This window comes from Coregonus clupeaformis, chromosome 24, assembly GCF_020615455.1.
Source record: "Coregonus clupeaformis isolate EN_2021a chromosome 24, ASM2061545v1, whole genome shotgun sequence".
NCBI classification, from domain to species: domain Eukaryota; kingdom Metazoa; phylum Chordata; class Actinopteri; order Salmoniformes; family Salmonidae; genus Coregonus; species Coregonus clupeaformis.
In genome coordinates this window covers 2868451-2891536 of record NC_059215.1, presented here as the reverse complement: position 1 = coordinate 2891536, position 23086 = coordinate 2868451, and the positions used below count along the sequence as shown (strand labels likewise).

The following is a 23086-nucleotide window of genomic DNA, read 5'->3' as shown; positions in this document are numbered from 1 at the left end:
TTTTGTTTATTATCTATTTCACTTGCTTTGGCAATGTAAACATATGTTGCCCATGCCAATAAAGCCCCTTAAATTGAAATTGAATTGATAGCCGACTCTTATCTGAAGCCACATTTGTGGATTGTAATACATCAACAGGCAGAAAAAAACATCTCAATTCTGTAATCACAGAATACAGATCCAGAAGCACTTTTTGATTGTGCAAATGCACTTTCCACAGTTGTAAATGTTAGGGATTTCTGAACATTTGCTCACAAATCGTTTTACACTTGTTAACATTTTTGTTTTATTTATGAGGTATATTGAATATATTTACAGATCATATATTTATTTGTGATTTATGGTGAATATTTGTGAAATATTTTTTACATATTCACTGAGTATGGTTTAATTTGAAATATTTTTACATATTCACAGATCATAGTTTTATTTGTGAGTTTTGTTGAATATACACATGGATCGTGGTTGACACATTTACAGAATAAATAAAGAAATCTCACTCCATAGTTACAGCCTCCACAAACCTGTGCCCAGCGCAAACCTGTAGAGGCAGGGAGGTCTGGGTTCGATTCCCGGCCAATGGAACTGATTTCACACTCAGATCTGTGCTCTCCCCCTATCTGTGGTTCTGTGGTAGATTTCCAGGCTGTCAATAAATCTCTGTTCCAGGCTGATCAGTGGTATAATTCTCAACTGCCACTTGCGTGGTGGAAGTCAATGTCGCAGTCATATGGTATGCTGCCTGTGGGACTGCTCCATTTCAGAATTGTCAAGTTTATTGCGCCCAATGTGCCTACAGTCACATGGAAAGTTATGGCTGATTCAAGCCTGAAAATGTCAATCTTGTTACTGTGCACCCTACTACTTTTATGGTCCACCCTATTACTCTCTTACTGTCCACCTCGTTACTAATGGAGGACAGACTGAACATATTTACAATTTCAAATGGAAATGTTTGTCAACTGACCCACGTCTTCCTATTCTGAACTCTACTTAACTCTCTGATATTTAGACACACCTGTAGGTCCGTTCAGTAATTGGCCATTAGAATTAGAAGAAATCCATGCTGCCAATAGCAATTCCCAAAACCTACAAGCGAGCAGTTATCCACAGCAAATAAAATAGATAAACCACATGTGGAACAATGTGAATGGGTAGGCCTACAGACTAAATGTAATTGTCAAGGCTTGAAGGCTGCAGTCTGATCATCTCTCTCTCAATCTCTCTCTATTTTCTCCCCCAACCTGTCTGAATGAGATGAATTCAGTTTGGTTTTGCATATGCTCTTTAATGACCATTTCGATTTACATCAGGTCTGGCTATACGTTTTTTCCCCAATTGTCTGATCTATGGATTATCTGCATGCGCTTAAATCTGAGACCGCTCGAGGGAATCAAGCGCATCCTTTATCTTTGCGGGTCAAGTGACTTGTAGTCTATATTTTCTGCCTCACTGCGATTTGTGGAGCTGCGTCTGCCTGCTTATTTGTATACAGTAGGCTAGCCGATGGACTGGATACTTGAATTAGGCTTATTGATTTTTTCCCATCTTGAGCAATAGGTCTATTGGCTTTGTGCAGCGCGAACTTTTTTGTGCATGCGGTCTTCACCAAATGAGCTGTTTTTAGTTTTTCTAATGATGCGCTGCTTCGCGGCTTTGTTGTCCGTCGTGCTACGGGAGGTTGAGTTAGTAGCAAGTCTTGCAGATGAATAGGCGTCGTTCACGATTTGGGAACTCCGTTTACGACGCACGATGGGGATGACACAGACGAAGGGAGCCACGTCGGACTCCGGCAGGTCATGCTCACTGCTCAGTGCCTGGAGACGGACGCAGAGCGAATACAGGCGGCGGTCGTCGGGTGATCGTCTGGGAAGCGGCGGGGCTCCTCCACCCTACCAGAGACGCATCAGTATGATCCAGGGGGTGTTGATGATGGCTAGGGACGGGAGACAAGAGGACGCAACCGAGCTGCTGAAGACACTCCGACAGGTGAGGTGTGTGGGGGTATGTGTGCGTGCGTGTGTGTGGGTTGAGGGAGGGTTTGTGTGTGCATGTAGATTTGTTGTTGTTTGTGTGTGTGTGTGAGAGAGAGAGAGAGTAGTATCCAAAAATCATGTGGGTATAGGGCCTACCAATGATGACATTGGTAGGCCCTATACACACACACAGGATGTTTGTGACACTCATAACCGATAGCTGTAGGTGCTTGATTTAGTGGAAATCTGTATGAGGTCCAATGCATGTGACTCAGCTGGGACCCCTGGGAGGTTGTTGCTGCTTGGACTTTAAATTAGTGGAAGATGCTTCATCCCTTCAACCCCCACATATCTGGTTTGTATTCACTAGATGCCAATCGGAAGTAAACAGACCAAAACGGGGTAGAACTGCCTGAACTTGTCCAATGTTTTCCGTTGCAAAATGTTTTGCAATGTTTTGCACTAATGAACATTATCCTGATCTCAAGCCCATTGATTTACCATGGATTCCCCTTTCCTCTTCATATCAGCAGTTCAATAGACCCCTAGAGTATTATGAATTATCCAACGTATGCATATTTCATATGTCCTGTTTAGCAAATTTACATTGTTAACTCCCTATATGTGGGTCTCTCAAGTAATAATAATAATAATAATATGCCATTTAGCAGACGCTTTTATCCAAAGCGACTTACAGTCATGCGTGCATACATTTAATTTTTTTGTGTATGGGTGGTCCCGGGGATCGAACCCACTACCTTGGCGTTACAAGCGCCGTGCTCTACCAGCTGAGCTGCAGAGGACCACGTAAGCCTACATATCCAGTGGTGTAATTATTGTTTCATACAATAATATGCAAAGAGTGTGTGTAGTTCTGTATGCCGATATTTATATAATATTCTCCTTGGTTGTTACAGAAATATAGTACTCTATTTGCATACACCTGTACCGTTCCTGGGTCGTATTCTTTAGTGCACACTGTAGCAAAACGTTTTACAACGGAAAACGAAAACAAGTGTTTCTTAAGTTCAGGTACACCCTCCCCATTTCAGCCCATTTGCTTCCATTTCGTTCCTAGTGAATATGACCCTTGTTTTAAAAGCAGGTCCGTGTCTTACTCTGCCCAGTATCCACTGCATCATGTTTTCCTTTTGCTTTGTATCCCATGATGTCCGGTGTATTTTCATGCTAATGTTAGCAGGCCAGCGTGGGCCAGTTGTAGAGCAGAGCAGAGGCGTTGTTCTCTTTCAAATGGAGAATCCATTATGACGTAAATGCTATTTGTCCCACCTGACATCCCTGTGCACATGTGCATTGCTAATCACTCGGTCTGCGTCCCAAATAGCACCTTATTCTCTATATATTGTACTACTTTTGACCTGGGCCCATAGGGTAGTGCTCCAAAGTAGTGTACTATATAGGGTACCATTTGGGACTCAACATCTGTTGGAGCTGGACAGTCATTTCGCATTCAGATGTTCTCTCCCAGGGAAGGTAAATGAGTAGGCTACATTGAGGGACAGTTTCCTGGACACAGATTAAGCATAGTCGTGGAATAAGAAACACTTTCGATGGATAATCTGCATTGAGCACGCTTTTTAGTCCATGACTAGCCTTCATTTGTGTCTGGGAAACCAGCCCATGAAGGTGTCTTGTGGGGATTGAACCCGCAACTTTAAGTAGTGTAGTACAGAGTAGAAGCTGTGCTGGGGATAGTGTGCTTATGGAACAGAGTGAGTTGCGTCCCGGTCTTCTAGGGAAGAAGCAAACTTGGAACCCTGTCCAGTACGGCAGCAGGTAGCCTAGCGGGTAGTGTGTTCGGCCAGTAACCAAAAGGTCACTAGTTCGAATCCCCGGGCCGATAAGGTGAAAAATATGTTGTTGTGCCCTTGAGCGAGGCACTTAACTGGTTGCTGTTGATAATGGTGACCCTACTCTCTGAAGGTGTCTTAAGATGAGTGGTATATGCCAAAAAAACATTTCCAATACATGTGTGAAATAGGACAAATATAAGCTTACAGCATCACTAAAGTCAACTGTGCTACTGACAGAGCAAGAAGCTAGTGTGTCACTCTGTGCACGACAGTTGACTTTAGCTGTATTGGTGGGTGACGTCATTGCACAATGTTGTGTGTGCTGCATGATCACCATACCGCACTATTGACATCAATGTATGACTAAGTGGAAACTTAAGTGGAAGTTAGGATTCGCCCCCAAATGAATTCAATGTAATCAGTCAATCCCTTTCCCCTGGCTGTAGGATCTAGGCATGGAGTCCACGTCTCTGGATGATGTGCTGTACCGCTACGCCAGCTTCAGGAACCTGGTGGATCCTATCACCCACGACCTCATCATCAGCCTGGCCAGATGCGTGACCTGCCCCAAGACGGTGGAACCATGTCTCTCTCGTGCACACAATCTCTGACACACACACACACACAATCACTCTCTCTCTCTCTCTTTCTCTCCTACACACACAATCTCTCTTTCTCTCTCTCATTCACTCACTCACACATACTTTTCTCTTCAGCATTGGTGTGTAACTTACCAATGCCAGTGTAATTACATTTGGATGAGTTTGTTTGAAAAGCATGAATGAATATACTGTGTGTGCATATGTGTGTGATTGTGCATTAATGCATTTGCATGCACGTGTGTGCACGCGTGCTTGTGTGCGTGTGTGTGTGTGTGTGTGTGTGTATGTGTGTGTCTGGATACAAGCATAGGGGAAGTTCCCATCTGTAGTCATCTCCAATTTATTAACTTTGAAGTGGACATGGCTGGGGCAGAGATTGAAATGTGCTCACCGCAATGTTTGAGGGCTCAGTGACTCACCCACTCACTCACTGGCAGAAATAATACATGACAAAGGCGAGCCGAGAGAAATTGACCATAGAGATGTTTTGTCTTGATTTGTTACTTCACAATAATTGCTGAGAATGTGTGTTCTAAGAGTGGTCACCATGAGCCATTTAGAAAATGTCCTCCAGTCTCCAGTTGTGAATAGTCCAAGATAACAAGATGACAAGCCATTGAGGGTTGGTGTCAGACATACACGCTCACAGAGACTGAACTATATATAGAGACCGACTGCCTGAGGAACACTCTCTCTCTCACTCTCTCGCTCTCTCTCTCTCATATGCACTCACAGAAGCACTCACACAAGCACATAGGAAGGGTATGAAATTGCTTTCTTATGATGGAAATAGCATTGCTTGACAACATTTATTTTGTCTATCAAAGTAGTCATCGTTCATTATCTTTTGTATATGTGTGTGTTACCTTCCATTGCAGTTGTTGACAGACAATGTAACTCATGTTTTTGTGTTGAGATGTGTCGCTGTACCCATTCATTTTACCGCTGTGGCTTTGCTTTCATTGGTTTGCTCTGATAATCACCACTTGAATGGAGCAGGGAGAGAGGGGGTGGGTTTGATGCTACAGAGATGGGGCCTCACAGCTAACCTCTGTTGCGCTTATGTGCACACATACATACAGGCACGTGCGCACACCCAAACTCAAACACATTCATAACCTCTGTCTTTGCACCCCCCCCCACCCACCCCTTCTCTCTCTCTCGCTCTCTGACACACACACACACAGACACATACACAGAGATAGAGGGAGAGGGAGAGAGAGAGAGAGCTAACCCCCATCTGAGTGAGATGAGTAATTCACCCTAGCGCCTTAACTGGACTAGCAAGGCTGTTGTTAATGCTGGAGCTAATGAACCACATGCACACCTACTGTATAAATGACTGTATGTGTGTAGTTATAGATGTTTGTCTTCAGGATGGCAGCTTAACAGAATTGAGATATTAATTCATGAGTTTCCTCTCCCTTCTCAAGCAGAAAGGTCAGGCCTGGGAATAGTTTAGACAGGCAGAGGTAGAGAGATGGTGGGCAAAGAAAATAATGAGATGGAAATGGAAACACTTCAATAGAGGCAGCACACTCATTCAAACAACCTCTGACAGTGTTCCATCTGCAAGAACTAAGCAATCATTCACTAGAGATGACTAGAGATGAACTCACCTTTATTGTATACATTTTATTAAAAAATATTTGTGCTTTGTTGTATGAACCACTCCTTAAAATAAGTTTTCCTCTCACAGGAAAATAAAGTTATTTGAATTTGAATTGAATATGCTTGAAAGTAGATCTAGCTAGCTAAGGCTGTTCACAGTTAGTTAGCAACCGCTATGACTCACTTTTGCTTGCAACCGTAGCGCTGTCGTGTCAAACACCTGTCTCCAAAAATGACTGTCTTCAGTTGTGTTTACATTAAGTGATTACAGCTGTGAGTCTTTCTGGGTAAGTCTCTAAGAGCTTTCCACAACTGGATTGTGCATTCTTTTTATTTATTTTTAAATTCTTCAAGCTCTGTTAAATTGGTTGTGATTATTGCTAGAGAACAATTTTCAGGTCTTGCCGTAGATATAAATCAAAACTGTAACTCTGCCACTCAGGAACATTCACTGTCTTCTTGGTAAGCAACTCCAGTGTAGATTTGGCCTTGTGCTTTAGGTTATTGTCCTGCTGAAAGGTGAATTAATCTCCCAGTGTCTGGTGGAAAGCAGACTGAACCAGGTTTTCCTCTAGGATTTTGCATGTGCTTAGCTCCATTCCGTTTCTTTTTTATCCTGAAAAACTCCCCAGTCCTTAATGATTACAAGCATACTCATAACATGATGCAGCCACCCCTATGCTTGAAAATATGGAGAGTGGTACTCAGTATTGTGTTTTATTAGATTTGCCCCAAACATAAGACTTTGTATTCAGGAAAAAACGTTAATTACTTTGCCAAATTTTTTGCAGTATTACTTTAGTGCCTTGTTGCAAACAGGATGCATGTTTTGGAATATGTTTTATTCTGTACAGGCTTCCTTCTTTTCACTCTGTCAATTAGGTTAGTATTGTGGAGTAACTACAATGTTGTTGATCCATCCTCGGTTTTTTCCTATCACAGCCATTAAACTCAGTAACTGTTTTAAAGACACCATTGGCCTCATGCTGAAATCCCTGAGCGTTTTCCTTCCTCTCCAGCAACTGAGTTAGGAAGGACACCTGTATCTTTGTAGTGACTGGGTGTATAGATACACCATCCAAAGTGTAATTAATAACTTGAACATGCTCAAAGGGATATTCAATGTCTGCTTCTTTTATTTTGTTAATTTACCCATCTATCAATAGGTGCCCTTCTTTGTGAGGCATTGGAAAACCTCCCTGGTCTTTGTAGTTGAGTCTGTGTTTAAAATTCACTGCTCGACTGAGGGACCTTACAGATAATTGTAGGTGTGGGGTACAGAGATGAGGTAGTCATTAAAAAATCATGTTAAAACACTATTATTGCACACAGAGTGAGTTAATGCAACTTATTATGTGACTTGTTAAGCTTATGTTTACTCCTGAACATATTTAGGCTTGCCATAACAAAGGGGATGATCACTTATTGACTCAAAACATTCCAGATTTAAATGTTTTATTATTTTGTAAAAATGTGGAAAAACATAATTCCACTTTCACATTATGGGGTATTGTGTGTACTGTAGGCCAGTGACAAAAAATCTAAATGTAATCAATTTTTTATTCAGGCTGTAACACAACAAAATGTGGAAAAAGTAATGGGGTGTGAATACTTTCTGAAGGCACTGTACATTCCGTTCTCAGCATCAACAAAACTCTCTCTATCCTCTATCTTGTTAAGTGTGATCAAATCAAATCAAATCAAATTTTATTGGTCACATGCGCCGAATACAACAGGTGCAGACATTACAGTGAAATGCTTACTTACAGCCCTTAACCAACAGTGCATTTATTTTAAACAAAAAAAGTAAAAATAAAACAACAAAAAAAGTGTTGAGAAAAAAAAGAGCAGAAGTAAAATAAAGTGACAGTAGGGAGGCTATATATACAGGGGGGTACCGTTGCAGAGTCAATGTGCGGGGGCACCGGCTAGTTGAGGTAGTTGAGGTAATATGTACATGTGGGTAGAGTTAAAGTGACTATGCATAAATACTTAACAGAGTAGCAGCAGCGTAAAAGGATGGGGTGGGGGGGCAGTGCAAATAGTCCGGGTAGCCATGATTAGCTGTTCAGGAGTCTTATGGCTTGGGGCGTAGAAGCTGTTGAGAAGTCTTTTGGACCTAGACTTGGCACTCCGGTACCGCTTGCCGTGCGGTAGCAGAGAGAACAGTCTATGACTAGGGTGGCTGGAGTCTTTGACAATTTTGAGGGCCTTCCTCTGACACCGCCTGGTATAGAGGTCCTGGATGGCAGGAAGCTTTGCCCCAGTGATGTACTGGGCCGTACGCACTACCCTCTGTAGTGCCTTGCGGTCGGAGGCCAAGCAGTTGCCATACCAGGCGGTGATGCAACCAGTCAGGATGCTCTCGATGGTGCAGCTGTAGAATTTTTTGAGGATCTGAGGACCCATGCCAAATCTTTTTAGTCTCCTGAGGGGGAATAGGCTTTGTCGTGCCCTCTTCACGACTGTCTTGGTGTGTTTGGACCATGATAGTTCGTTGGTGATGTGGACACCAAGGAACTTGAAGCTCTCAACCTGTTCCACTACAGCCCCGTTGATGAGAATGGGGGCGTGCTCAGTCCTCTTTTTTTTCCTGTAGTCCACAATCATCTCCTATGTCTTGGTCACGTTGAGGGAGAGGTTGTTGTCCTGGCACCACACGGCCAGGTCTCTGACCTCCTCCCTATAGGCTGTCTCATCGTTGTCGGTGATCAGGCCTACCACTGTTGTGTCGTCGGCAAACTTAATGATGGTGTTGGAGTCGTGCCTGGCCATGCAGTCATGGGTGAACAGAGAGTACAGGAGGGGACTGAGCACGCACCCCTGAGGGGCCCCCGTGTTGAGGATCAGTGTGGCAGATGTGTTGTTACCTACCCTTAGGTAGGTGTGTTCAGGTGTGTTGGCAGCGTCCACTAATCTTAATGAGTGATTGTTTCCTTTGTAATGGGATCTGTTTGAATAGACTAAAATGAACAGCTTTGTGTGAGTTAAAAGAAACATGGCATGCTATCTCCATCCTGGTGGCGCAGTGGACTAATTCCATGGATAGAGAACAGAAGATCATAGGTTCTAATATCATAGACGCCATGCCACAATAAAAAAAGAAATGTGTTTGCATGATTAATGCCTAAGCAAATTAATTTCCATGTGTCCTATCTGTGCTTGGAGTTCAAAACAGTCAATCTAAGCTAGCACTGTTATTAAAAGTCTTATTGAAACATTCAGTGAAAGTTTTAAGGAAGTAATTTCTGTTCTCAGAATGTTAATTAAACCATAGTAAAACATTCTCAGAACTTCCCTGCAACCCAAAAATGAATGTTCCCAGAACAGGTGAAATTTTCACTTCCTTTCTCAGAACGTTTAAAAAAACGTTCAGTTTTACCGGTCAGGAAACGTAGGTCTTTGTTCTCAAAACCAATCGGAAACCAAAAAGTTACGTTCCCAGAACTTCCAAGGAACCAAATGTGCTAGCTGGGCTGTGTGTGAATCCTCTTCAGAACCAGTCAAGACAGAGGGGTGCCTCAGGGATCAATACTAGCCCAGTCAATATATGCTCTGGCAGCAGGCATGGAAAGAAAACATGCTGGGCTACAAGTCAAGGCTGTTATGAAAAGGAAGGTCCAATAACATCACTCACTCACCTTCTCTCATTCGCTTGTCGTGGAAATTTCCACCAGGGACACCTGAAGTCAATTTTAGATGAATCATTGTTTATTAACAGCAAGCTGGAGAGGTCACAGTCAAACTTAGATGCATAAAGTACCGGTCTGAAGTGAGCTCTGCCGGGGCAGTCCCGTTAGTTCTCTTACATACTGCTTACACAGACAAGTTATATTTGCATGGTTCATAAGGTTGGTTCCTGCATGTGTCTGGCACCGTCTCCTATCTTAACATATACAGTTGAAGTCGGAAGTTTACATACACTTAGGTTGGAGTCATTAAAACTCGTTTTTCATCCACTCCACAAATTTCTTGTTAACAAACTATAGTTTTGGCAAGTCGGTTAGGACATCTACTTTGTGCATGACACAAGTAATTTTTCCAACAATTGTTTACAGACAGATTATTTAACTTATAATTCACTGTATCACCATTCCAGTGGGTCAGAAGTTTACATACACTAAGTTGACTGTGCCTTTAAACAGCTTGGAAAATTCCAGAAAATGATGTCATGGCTTTAGAAGCTTCTGATAGGCTAATTGACATAATTTGAGTCAATTGGAGGTGTATCTGTGAATGTATTTCAAGGCCTACCTTCAAACTCAGTGCCTCTTTGCTTGACATCATGGGAAAATCAAAAGAAATCAGCCAAGACCTCAGAATTTTTTTTGTAGACCTCCACATGTCTGGTTCATCTTTGGGAGCAATTTCCAAATGCCTGAAGGTACCACGTTCATCTGTACAAACAATAGTACGCAAGTATAAACACCATGGGACCACGCAGCCATCATACCGCTCAGGAAGGAGACGCGTTCTGTCTCCTAGATATGAACGTACTTTGGTGCAAAAAGTGCAAATCAATCCCAGAACAACAGCAAAGGACCTTGTGAAGATGCTGGAGGAAACCGGTACAAAAGTATCTATATCCACAGTAAAATTAGTCCTATATCGACATAACCTGAAAGGCCGCTCAGCAAGGAAGAAGCCACTGCTCCAAAACCCCCATAAAAAAAAAGCCAGACTACGGTTTGCAACTGCGGGGACAAAGATCGTACTTTTTGGAGAAATGTCCTCTGGTCTGATGAAACAAAAATAGAACTGTTTGGCCTTAATGACCATCATTATGTTTGGAGGAAAAGGGGGGACGGCTTGCAAGCCGAAGAACACCATCCCAACCGTGAAGCACGGGGGTGGCAGCATCATGCTGTGGGGGTGCTTTGCTGCAGGAGGGACTGGTGCACATCACAAAATAGATGGCATCATGAGGAAGGAAAATGATGTGGCTATATTGAAGCAACATCTCAAGACATCAGTCAGGAAGTTAAAGCTTGGTCGCAAATGGGTGTTCCAAATGGACAATGACCCCAAGCATACTTCCAAAGTTGTGGCAAAATGGCTTAAGGACAACAAAGTCAAGGTATTGGAGTGGCCATCACAAAGCCCTGACCTCAATCCTATAGAACATTTGTGGGCAGAACTGAAAAAGCGTGTGCGAGCAAGGAGGCCTACAAACCTGACTCAGTTACATCAGCTCTGTCAGGAGGAATGGGCCAAAATTCACCCAACTTATTGTGGGAAGCTTGTGGAAGGCTACCCGAAACATTTGACCTAGGATTTACTAGGATTAAATGTCAGGAATTGTGAAAAACTGAGTTTAAATGTATTTGGCTAAGGTGTATGTAAACTTCTGACTTCAACTGTAGAACACATTCTGGGCGTTCCTCCAGATGGTCCTAAGGAGGAGGTCATGTGCCCCCCCCCATATTTTTACAGAGCACAGGCAAGGATAATTTATGACACTAAAGACAAAATGAACATTTTCAAGGCTGTCTCCGACACACTTCTAAATGTTCTTTCTTTCTCTCGCTCTCTCTCTCTCTCTCTCTCTCTCTCTCTCTCTCTCTCTCTCTCTCTCTCTCTCTCTCTCTCCCCCACCCCCCCAGGAACGGGATTCCCTGGGTGCTATGGAGAAGGTGTGTCATCAGTTGATGTACCACCTGAGCCCTCACTCCCAGTGGCGCAGGCAGGGGCTCCTGAAGAGCAAGCTTCAGCCCAGGTGAGGCCACTGCCACTACGACAGGACACCTGCATACACATGCATGCACTCATTCACAAATCCACTTACTAAATCACTCACTAACTCACTCACTGCAGGCACACACACACACACACACACACACCTGTTTGACGGACTGTCTCAAATGGCACCCTAATCCCTACATATTGCACTATCTTTGACCAAGGCACATAGGGTTCTGGTCAAAAGTAGTGTGGTGAAAAGTAGTGTGCTATACTGTATAGGGAATATGATGGCAGTTGGGACGCACACCTAGTACAGTGTCAAGTACAAACACGCATGCAAGAGTGTTTATAGGTAATCTTGTACACATTAGCAGCTAGAAGCTGAATTGTGGTACACCAACCCACTATCACAAATTATCGTGTAATAGACACAAATTACTTACGCAAAATTCGTGACAGAGACAGACACGTGAAAAAAAACATATAGTGTCCACCACACGATTTTGTATACAGTGCATTTCAATCACAGATGAAGGCAGTAGGTTACTTAAGACAGAAACGATAGGAGGGAGGATGGTCGGGGAGGATGGGTGAGCGTTTAACGGGAAGGTCTAGCAACCCAAACGTTGCGTGTTCAAATCACATGATGGACAACTTTAGCATTTTAGCTAATTAGCAACTTTGCAACTAACAACTTTTTAACTATTGAGCTAGCATGTTAGCTAACCCTAACCTAGGGCTTCCCAAACTTTTTTGTTCCACAACCCCATTTTGATATCTGAAAATTCTCGCGACCCCAACCTTGTGAATTGTTTTTGTCGTTTTGCGCAGTGGATGGGGTTTAATGTAGTTTACAATGGAAGTTACCTTCTGCAGTATATCTCCGAGTTCTGTGCTCAGCTCTTTTGCCGCCAGTTGCTCTCGGTGTATCATACAATGTGTCCATATGGCAGAGAGAGACACATTCATAACCAGAGTGCACAGGCCTGCCCGCCGTCCCACCATAGATGGAGCCCCATCTGTGCAAAAGCCCACCATTCGATTCCATGGAATCTGTTTTTCGTCATTATAGCCAAGCAGCACACAGAACATCCCTGTGCCGTTTCATGCTCGGGAATCGTGAGACAGAACAATATGTCCTTGTGAATAGCATCCCCCAACATGTATAGCGAACAAAAGTCAATGCATGGGCATCTCGGGCCTCACAGCTAACTTCCATTTGGAGAGCATAAGCTGGGGAGTTTTTGAGTCGTTCAGTCAGTTTCTTCTTGAATGCTAGCAATAGCATAAATTATTTGTTTAACAGTGTGCCTCTGCCTCCACACACATTGTTTTCACCATATCAATTGTGGCTGGTGATATCCAAGTCTCTGCAATAGTGTGTGGTTTCATAGTGTAGCTTGCCTAGCCATTCACCATGGGAATGATTCAAGTGCAACGGTCAAGTGCGGCCTTTTCCCATGAATTTCATCATTTAGATTTGAATAATTTTCATTTAGATTTTTAAGGTTAACCACATTACAATAATTTTGAGAAACAATGACGATATAATATACTGTATACTGAACAAAAATATAAACGCAACATGTAAAGTGTTGGTCTCATGTTTCATGAGCTGAAAGAAAAGATCCCAGAAATATTGCATACGCACAAAAAGCTTATTTCTCTCAAATTTTGACCAGAAATGTGTTTACATCCCTGTTAGTGAGCATTTACCCTTTGCCAAGATAATCCATCCACCTGACAGGTGTGGCATATCAATAAGCTGATTAAACAGCATGATCATTACACAGGTGCACCTTGTGCTGGGGACAATAAAAGGCCTCTCTAAAATGTGCAGTTTTGTCACACAACACAATACTACAGATGTCTCAAGTTTTGAGGGAGCGTGCAATTGGCATGCTGACTGTGGTAATGTCCACCAGAGCTGTTGCCAGATAATTTAATGTTAATTTCTCTACCATAAGCCACCTCCAACGTCATTTTAGAGAATTTGGCAGTACGTCCAACTGGCCTCAGAACCACAGACCACGTGTAGCCACGCCAGCCCAGGACCTCCACACCCGGCTTCTTCACCTGCGGAATCATCTGAGGGGGTGCTGAGGTGTATTTCTGTCTGTAATAAAGCCCTTTTGTGGGGAAAAACTCATTCTGATTGGCTAGATCTGGCTCCCCAGTGGGTGGCCCTTCCCCAGTCATGTGAAATCCATAGATTAGGGCCTAATTTATTTATTTAAATTGACTGATTTCCTTTAAATGAACTGTAACTCAGTAAAATATTCTAAATTGTTGCATGTTGGGTTAAATTTTTGTTCAGTATATAAACTGTATTTTTGTATATTTATATATTTTTCAGGATTTTGGAAATTCTCCCGCGACCCCATTTTCATATAAGGTGACCCCTAGTTTGGGAACCGCTGCCCTAACCCTAACCTTAACCCTTTAACTACTTCGCTAACATGTTACCTAGCCCTAACCTTAACCCCTAACCTTATCTCTAACCCTAGACCCTAGCCTTGGAATTTGAATTCTTGATGAAGAAAATCGTGTACTGGACACGAATGCATTATGAAGAAAATTGTGTGGTGGACACAAATCGTGTACTGGACACATGCGATATGAGGAAATTATGCTTGGTGGTGCCCCTTGCTTAGTGGTGTTGCAGACTCTGAGTCCTTTCAGAACATGTGTATATATACTGTAATCATGTAACAGATCATCACACAGGTGGACTTTATTTAACTAATTATGTGACTTCTGAAGGTAATTGGTTGCACCAGATCTTATTTAGGGGCTTCATAGCAAAGGGGGTGAATACATATGCATGCACCACTTTTCCGTTATTTATTTCTATTTCACTTCACCAATTTGGACTATTTTGTGTATGTCCATTACGTGAAATCCAAATAAAAATCCATTTAAATTACAGGTTGTAATGAAACAAAATAGGAAAAACGCCAAGGGGGATGAATACTTTTGCAAGGCACTGTAAAGAAGAAGAAAAAAGAAGAGCGATGAAATCTTAGAGGGTGCCTTCACAACAGAGAAAAGTGTGTGTGTGTGTGTGTGTGTGTGTGTGTGTGTGTGTGACTGTGTACTGCCATGCTGGGTGCAGAAGGAGGTCAGAGACCCACATGTTCTGGAACACTCTCTATTTCTCTCTCTCTGTCTCCCTTGCCATCCCCCCTAAGCATTCTTCTCATTCTCTGCTACTGTTACAGGGGAATAAACTGGAAGGAATGCGAGAGGCTTGTACTACTGTACTAATGCGATTAGCTTCAACGCGGCTCTCTCTCCCCTGGCTGCTTCTGTGTGTTAGTTTCACGCCCGTCTCCCTCTTCCCCGGCACATGGCGCTAGCACTTAACCCCAGGCTTAGTGCAGCCGCCACATTGTTTGGATGACTCTGCAACTGGGAGATACTCGCTCATTGTGCCAATGGTAGGGCTCGATATACTCGAAGGTATTCCAGATGCTAGCAGCACCTTTTTACAGTAACTATTGTGCAGAAAGACGTGTGTTGCACACACTAATGCTAGTGCATGATATCCTGAAACGGATTCCGGCTGCCAGTTGTACCTTTTAGTGTAGAAAATGACTCCTTTCTAATCCAACTAGAGTAATCCATATTCTTTAACCCTCACAATATCTACTCACACTCTTTATTGGGGATGAACACAGGGGATGTTCCGCAGCTTGCGAAGTCAGTGATGGACTGAAAAGCAAATCAAGGGCTCTTATGGAGGGATTTGTACTGTTAGTGTACACTGAGAGTACAAATCATTAGGAACACCTGCTCTTTCCAGGACATAGACTGACCAGGTGAATCCAGGTGAAAGCTATGATCCCTTATTGATGTCACTTGTTAAATCCACTTCAATCAGTGTAGATGAAGTGTAGGAAACAGGTTAAATAATGATTTTTAAGCCTTGAGACAATTGAGACATGGAGTGTGTATGTGTGCCATTCAGAGGGTGAATGGGCAAGACAAAATATTTAAGTGCCTTCGAACGGGGTATGGTAGTAGGTGCACGGGCCCTCAGATCCTCAAAAAGTGATACAGCTGCACCTTTGAGAGCATCTTGACTGGCTGCATCACCGCTTGGTATGGCAACTGCTTGACATCCGACCGCAAGGCGCTACAGAAGGTAATGCGTACGGCCCAGTAGATCACTGGGGCCAAGGTCCCTGTCATCCAAGACCTCTATACCAGGTGGTGTCAGAGGAAGGCCCTAAAAATTGTCAAAGACTCCAGCCACCCATGTCACAGTCTGTTCTCTATGCTACTGCACGGCATGCGATACCGGAGCGCCAAGTCTGGGACCAAAAGGCTCCTTAACAGCTTCTACCCCAAAGTCATAAGACTGCTGAACAGTTAATTAAACCCAGACTTTCTGCTCTTCACCCCCTACCTATATGTACATATTACCTCAATCAATCACCCTAACTACCTCATACCCTAGTACACTGATTCGTTACTGGTACTCCTTGTATATAGCCTGTATATAGCCTCGTCATTGTTATTTTATTGTGTTACTATTTAATTTTTATCTATTTGTTAATTTTCTTATTTTTTAACTGCATTGTTGGGAAAGGGCTCGTAAGTAAGCATTTCACGGTAAAGTCTACACTTGTTGTATTCGGCGCATGTGACAAATACAATGCTATTTGATTTGCCAGGCGCACCGGTATGAGTGTGTCAAGAACTGCAAAGCTGCTGGGTTTTTCACACTCAACAGTTTCCTGTGTGTATCAAGAATGGTCCACCACCCAAAGGACATTCAGCCAACTTGACACAACTGTGGGAAGCATTGGAGTCAATATGGGCCAGCATCTGTGGAATGCTTTCGACACCTTGCAGAGTCCATGCCCCGACGAATTGAGGCTGTTCTGATGGCAAAAGGGGGTGCAACTCAATATTAGGAATGTGTTCCTAATGTTTTGTACACTCAGTGTATGCCCCAATTATCTCATATACCTGTAGTCTTCTATGTTCCACAAAACTGTGTTAGCCTGTTGAGCTAAAGCCTTTGCATTCACTTGGGAAGCCAACACATGTTTTCAGGTCTCAGGCAAGGTTACTTACCACCGAGCATGGTTCAGAACCACCTCTGTTACACTTACAAACGCATACTACTGTGTTATGATAATACAAACTTTCAACTACAGTGGCATGGGACCCAATGTAAATTCAGACCAATCACTACCTTTCTGCTTGTGGTACTGTAGAGGTTGGCCCTAACCTCAGATCTAGGATTAGATTATCCTACCACCAAACCTAGCCATAACTATTAGGATGATGAAAGTGGGGAGAACAAGTATTTGATACACTGCCGATTTTGCAGGTTTTCCTACTTACAAAGCATGTAGAGGTCTGTAATTTGTATCATAGGTACACTTCAACTGTGAGAGACGGAATCTAAAACAAAAATCCAGAAAATCACATTGTATGATTTTTAAGTAATTAATTTACATTTTATTGCATGACATAAGTATTTGATACATCAGAAAAGCAGAACTTAATATTTGGTACAGAAACCTTTGTTTGCAATTACAGAGATCATACGTTTCCTGTAGGTCTTGACCAGGTTTGCACACACTGCAGCAGGGATTTTGGCCCACTCCTCCATACAGACCTTCTCCAGATCCTTCAGGTTTCGGGGCTGTCGCTGGGCAATATGGACTTTCAGCTCCCTCCAAAGATGTTATTTTGGTTAAGGTCTGGAGACTGGCTAGGCCACTCCAGGACCTTGAGATGCTTCTTACGGAGCCACTCCTTAGTTTCCCTGGCTGTGTGTTTCGGGTCGTTGTCATGCTGGAAGACCCAGCCACGACCCATCTTCAATGCTCTTACTGAGGGGAAGGAGGTTGTTGGCCAAGATCTCGCGATACATGGCCCCATCCATCCTCCCCCTCAATACGGTGCAGTCGTCCTGTCCCCTTTGCAGAAAAGCATCCCCAAAGAATGATGTTTCCACCTCCATGCTTCACTGTTGGGATGGTGTTCTTGGGGTTGTACTCATCCTTCTTCTTCCTCCAAACACGGCGAGTGGAGTTTAGACCAAAAAGCTCAATTTTTGTCTCATCAGACCACATGACCTTCTCCCATTCCTCCTCTGGATCATCCAGATGGTCATTGGCAAACTTCAGACGGGCCTGGACATACGCTGGCTTGAGCAGGGGGACCTTGCGTGCGCTGCAGGATTTTAATCCATGACGGCGTAGTGTGTTACTAATTGTTTTCTTTGAGACTGTGGTCCCAGCTCTCTTCAGGTCATTGACCAGGTCCTGCCGTGTAGTTCTGGGCTGATCCCTCACCTTCCTCATGATCATTGATGCCCCACGAGGTGAGATCTTGCATGGAGCCCCAGACCGAGGGTGATTGACCGTCATCTTGAACTTCTTCCATTTTCTAATAATTGCGCCAACAGTTGTTGCCTTCTCACCAAGCTGCTTGCCTATTGTCCTGTAGCCCATCCCAGCCTTGTGCTGGTCTACAATTTTATCCCTGATGTCCTTACACAGCTCTCTGGTCTTGGCCATTGTGGAGAGGTTGGAGTCTGTTTGATTGAGTGTGTGGACAGGTGTCTTTTATACATGTAACGAGTTCAAACAGGTACAGTTAATACAGGTAATGAGTGGAGAACAGGAGGGCTTCTTAAAGAAAAACGAACAGGTCTGTGAGAGCCGGAATTCTTACTGGTTGGTAGGTGATCAAATACTTATGTCATGCAATAAAATGCAAATGAATTACATACAATGTGATTTTCTGGATTTTTGTTTTAGATTCCGTCTCTCACAGTTGAAGTGTACCTATGATAAAAATTACAGACCTCTACATGCTTTGTAAGTAGGAAAACCTGCAAAATCTGCAGTGTATCAAATACTTGTTCTCCCCACTGTATATCTGATTCTGGATCAGCAGTTAGAGGCAACTTCTACTGTCTGGAATACAGGAACGGGAACCGATCTTCTGCCCACTATGTCTGTTAGTTAATTAAGTAAAGTGTCATTTTCTAGCAGTAAGCTTCGTTAAAATAAGTGCCCTGCCCCTCGTTAAGAGGCAATTAGTGCCGACACAGAGATAGGAGAGGGCGGGAGGGGAGTGGTCCCTTTTTGGAACGTCTCCAGTTTTGGAACCTCTAATCATCGAGATAAAGGTAAATATTAATTTCTATGAGTTTTATCCCTCACATATCTTTGTCTGGTAATACACTGGGGTGTGAGACGACAATGTGATCTAGGGTTGGGCGGTGTCCAGAATTTTAGAACTTCATACCATTCCTGTACCATACCGGCGTATACCGCTATTTCTTTCCAAATGTAAAAAAACAAACGAATGCTAACAAAATAATAATAATAATAATAATAATAATAATAACAAAGTACTATTCCCATAGCTGACGCTAGCTAAAAGCTAACAAGCGCAAACAAAAATAAACTAATCGCAAAGACAGACAACCCAGCTCATAAAGTTATTAAAATATCTCAAAAGGCTATTCACAGTTTGTTGCATGTACAAAACTAATATTAGGTAGCAGGGATCTTGATCCAGGAAGGGGATTGATTTTCTTTGCTGTAACCAAGAAGCTTGATCTTGCAAGCTAACCACTTAGCTAGCAAGTTAGCAAACCAAATGCATAGCTGGAGCCCTGAGCTGGAGAGAATTTATATGGCACATCTTAGATAGTTAACCAGTGGAGGCTGATGGGAGGAGCTATAGGAGGACGGGTTCATTGTAATGGTTGTAACGGAATAAATGGAATGGAAACAATCACATCAAATATATGGAAATCACATGTTTGACTCCATTCCATTTATTCCATTCCAGCCATTACAATGAACTCATCCTCCTATAGCTCCTGCCACCAGCCTCCACTGTAGTTAACATACACTTATAAGATCATTAGCTGGCAAACATTAGTGTAACTTGGTCACCACTGCACATCAGTGGATCGTCACATCACGATACTTCAGTTTGCTCCGTGTGCTCTTTGTAAACAAACATACCATGTGATTGGCTCAATCAGCTGCTTTGGAGAATGGCTTTAAATTGAAAAAAATATGAAACAGGTGAAATGAAGAATGCAATCTGCTTTATATAGTGCACAAGTTGACTGCAGATATTTATTTTAAAATAACAAATAATAAAATGGATGAAAAAACAAGAAAAACAACAACATATCAACTGTATTGACTGTATTTTAAATCATACCATTGGTATTTGAAAATACCCCGGTATGCCTATACCGCCCAAGCCTAATGTGATCTACATTGCATTCAGAAAGTGTTCACACACCTTGATGTTTTCTACATTTTGGTGTGTTACAGCTTGAATTTAAAATTGATTAAATTGAGTGTTTTTGTCACTGGCCTACACACAATACCCCATAATGTAAAAGTGGAATTATGTTTTTTTTGTTGAAATTAATTACAAATTAAAAGCTGAAATGTCTTGAGCCCATAAGTATTCATCCCCTTTGTTATGGCAAGCCTAAATAAGTTCAGGAGTAAAAATGTGCTTAACAAGTCACACAATAAGTTGCATGGACTCACTGTGGAATAATAGTGTCTAACATAATGTTTGAATGACTACCTCATCTCTGTACCCCCAAACATACAATTATCTGTAAGGTTCCTCAGTCGAGCAGTGAATTTTAAACACAGATTCAACTACAAAGACCAGGGAGGTTTTCCAATGCCTCGCAAAGAAGGGCACCTATTGGTAGATGGGTAAAAACAAAAAAAAGCAGAGACTGATTATCCCTTTGAGCATGGTGAAGTTATTAATTACACTTTGGATGGTGTATAAATACACCCAGTCACTACACAAAGATACAGGCGTCCTTCCTAACTCTGTTGCCGGGAGGAAGGAAACCGGTCAGGGATTTCACCATGAGGCCGATGGTGACTTTAAAATAGTTACAGAGTTTAATGGCTGTGATAGGAGAAAACTGAGGATGGATCAACAACATTGTAGTTACTCCACAATACTAACCTAATTGACAGAGTGAAAGAAGGAAGCCTGAAAAAACATGCATCCTGTTTGCAACAAGGCACTAAAGTAATACTGCAAAAAACGTTTTGTCCTGAATACAAAGTCTGTGGCAAATCCAATTAAACATATTACTGAGTACCACTCTCCATATTTTCAAGCATAGTTGTGGCTCCATCATGTTATGGGTATGCTTGTAATCATTAAGGGAGTTTTTCAGGATAAAAAAGAAATGGAGCTAAGCACAGGCAGAATCCTAGAGGAAAACCTGGTTCAGTCTGTTTTCCATCAGACACTGAGATAAGTTCACCTTTCAGCCGGACAATAACCTAAAACACAAGGCCAGATCTACACTGGAGTTTCTTACCAAGAACACAGTGAATGTTCCTGAGTGGCCGAGTTATAGTTTTGACTTAAATCTGCTTGAAAATCTATGGCACGACTTGAAAATGTCTAGCAATGATCAACAACCAGTGTGACAGAGCTTGAAGAATTTTGAAAAGAATAATGGGCAAATATTGTACAATCCAGGTGTGCAAAGCTCTTAGAGACTTACCCAAAAAAGACTCACAGCTATAATCGCTGCCAAAGGTGATTCTAACGTGTATTGACTCAGGGGTGTTATGTAAATGAGATATTTCTGTATTTAATTTTCAATCAATTTGCTACAACTTCTAAAAACATGTTTTCACATTGTCATTATGGGGTATTGTGTGTAGATGGGTGAGAAAAAAATCAATTTAATACATTTTGAATTCAGGCTGTAACACAACAAAATGTGGAATAAGTTAAGGGGTATGAACACTTTCTCAAGGCACTGTAAGTTTCCTTAATTTCTCTCTAGCCTCATTCCCTTTCATTGAGATGTAGCCCTGACCTAAGAAGCCAACCAAGTGCTGTCTCAATCCACCTGAATCAGTTAGCTCACCTGAGAGCAGGCTGTCATTTAGCAGCCAGTCATTAGTGACAGTGACTGTGTGTGTGTTCCCTTTCAGTGTCAGTTGACCCCTCATTTTTGGTGTACTTTTAAAATGGTGTGTGTTAAAAGTGTATATTTTACTAATATATGGTCTGGAACAAGACTCTCTGCTGTGCACAAGGACAATACATCTTATTTTTCTCCTGATATAGGATATTAATGTGTCTCTCCTCTCCCCAGTCTGAAAGTCGCCCTCTCTTCCCCTCCCGTGGGCGATGCCGTTGACCTCTCTGGCGTGCCACTGGGTGTATGGGACATGGAGTGCCTGGCTGCCCACCTCTGTCTGCACACCACCTGTGTGCGAAGCCTCGAGTTGGGCTTCACCGAGCTCACGGACCAGGTCATATGAAAACGGCTCAACATTACGAATACAGCTTGTATAATATAGTTAATCACTATGACCCTTTGTCAGTTGAACCAAAAATCATAGTATTTCACGTTCTAAAACGAAAATTAGAAACTGAGCAAGAGCTTGTGTAACCCACAGAGATCGAACACTAGATCGCAACAACGTGGACATCTTTTCCCTCCCTCAGCCCTTCCTCATGGGCCTAAGGAAGCACTGCCCCAAGCAGTGCAAGCTGCCCACCATCCAGGAGCAGGAAGATGCCCAGAGACAGGAGGGCCATGCCCAGGGAAAGTACTCCAACGGCATGCCAACCGAGGGGGAAAGCAGGGCTGGAGCTGTGGATGGGACCTCTGGGGAGTGGCAAGGATGGAGGACACTGGACGATACTGAGGAAGAGGAAGAGGAAGAGGAGGAAGAGGAGTTAGAGGATGAGCTATGGGACTGTAACATGAGGAATCCAGTGAATGGAGACGGAATACAAAAATATTTAAAAAGCGTTGTGCACAGTGGCGTTGGCAAATCATCATTCAGCCAATCCAAACAGCCAATAGGAAGGAAGATTGATGATCACGTGTCCCCTCAGTCAACCAATCAGACCTGAACAAATTCTGGGGGCTGTATATTGAGTGAGGTGAAACATTCAGAAAGTTGCAGATAGAAACAAATGAATAGAGCTGACACCATTCCCTATTCGCCAGACACAATGGGACCATCTCATCCCAAAAGTTGACTCAAGTTTGCCAAAAAGCACATGGAAGTACCTGAATGATCATCAAGACTCTTGGAAGAATGTTCTATGGACAGATGAGTCAAAAGTATAACTTTTTGGATGACATGTGTCCCATTATGCCTGGTGAAAACCAAACACTGCATTCTACAGTAAGAACCTTATACCAACGGTCAAGCATTGTGGTGGTAGTGTGATGGGAATGCTTTGCTGCCTCAGGACCTGGACGACTTGCCTTAATAGAAGGAACCATGAATTCTGCTCTGTATCAGATAATTATACAGGAGAATGTCAGGCCATCCGTCTGTGAGCGGAAGCAGAAGCGCACACAATCAAGTCTACATGGAAATGG

General features: G+C 42.8%; 1 protein-coding gene across 1 annotated transcript; it reads left to right on the top strand.

Annotated features, from left to right (window-relative positions):
• Positions 1-1472: 1472 nt before the first annotated feature.
• Positions 1473-22796, top strand: LOC121537336 (leucine-rich repeat-containing protein 75A-like). Its single transcript, XM_045206834.1, has 5 exons — positions 1473-1989; positions 4237-4365; positions 11607-11719; positions 21839-21998; positions 22146-22796. Exons 1-5 carry the CDS (start codon positions 1753-1755, stop codon positions 22395-22397), a joined length of 891 nt encoding a protein of 296 aa, XP_045062769.1. The 5' UTR covers positions 1473-1752; the 3' UTR covers positions 22398-22796.
• The last annotated feature ends 290 nt before the right edge of the window (positions 22797-23086 follow it).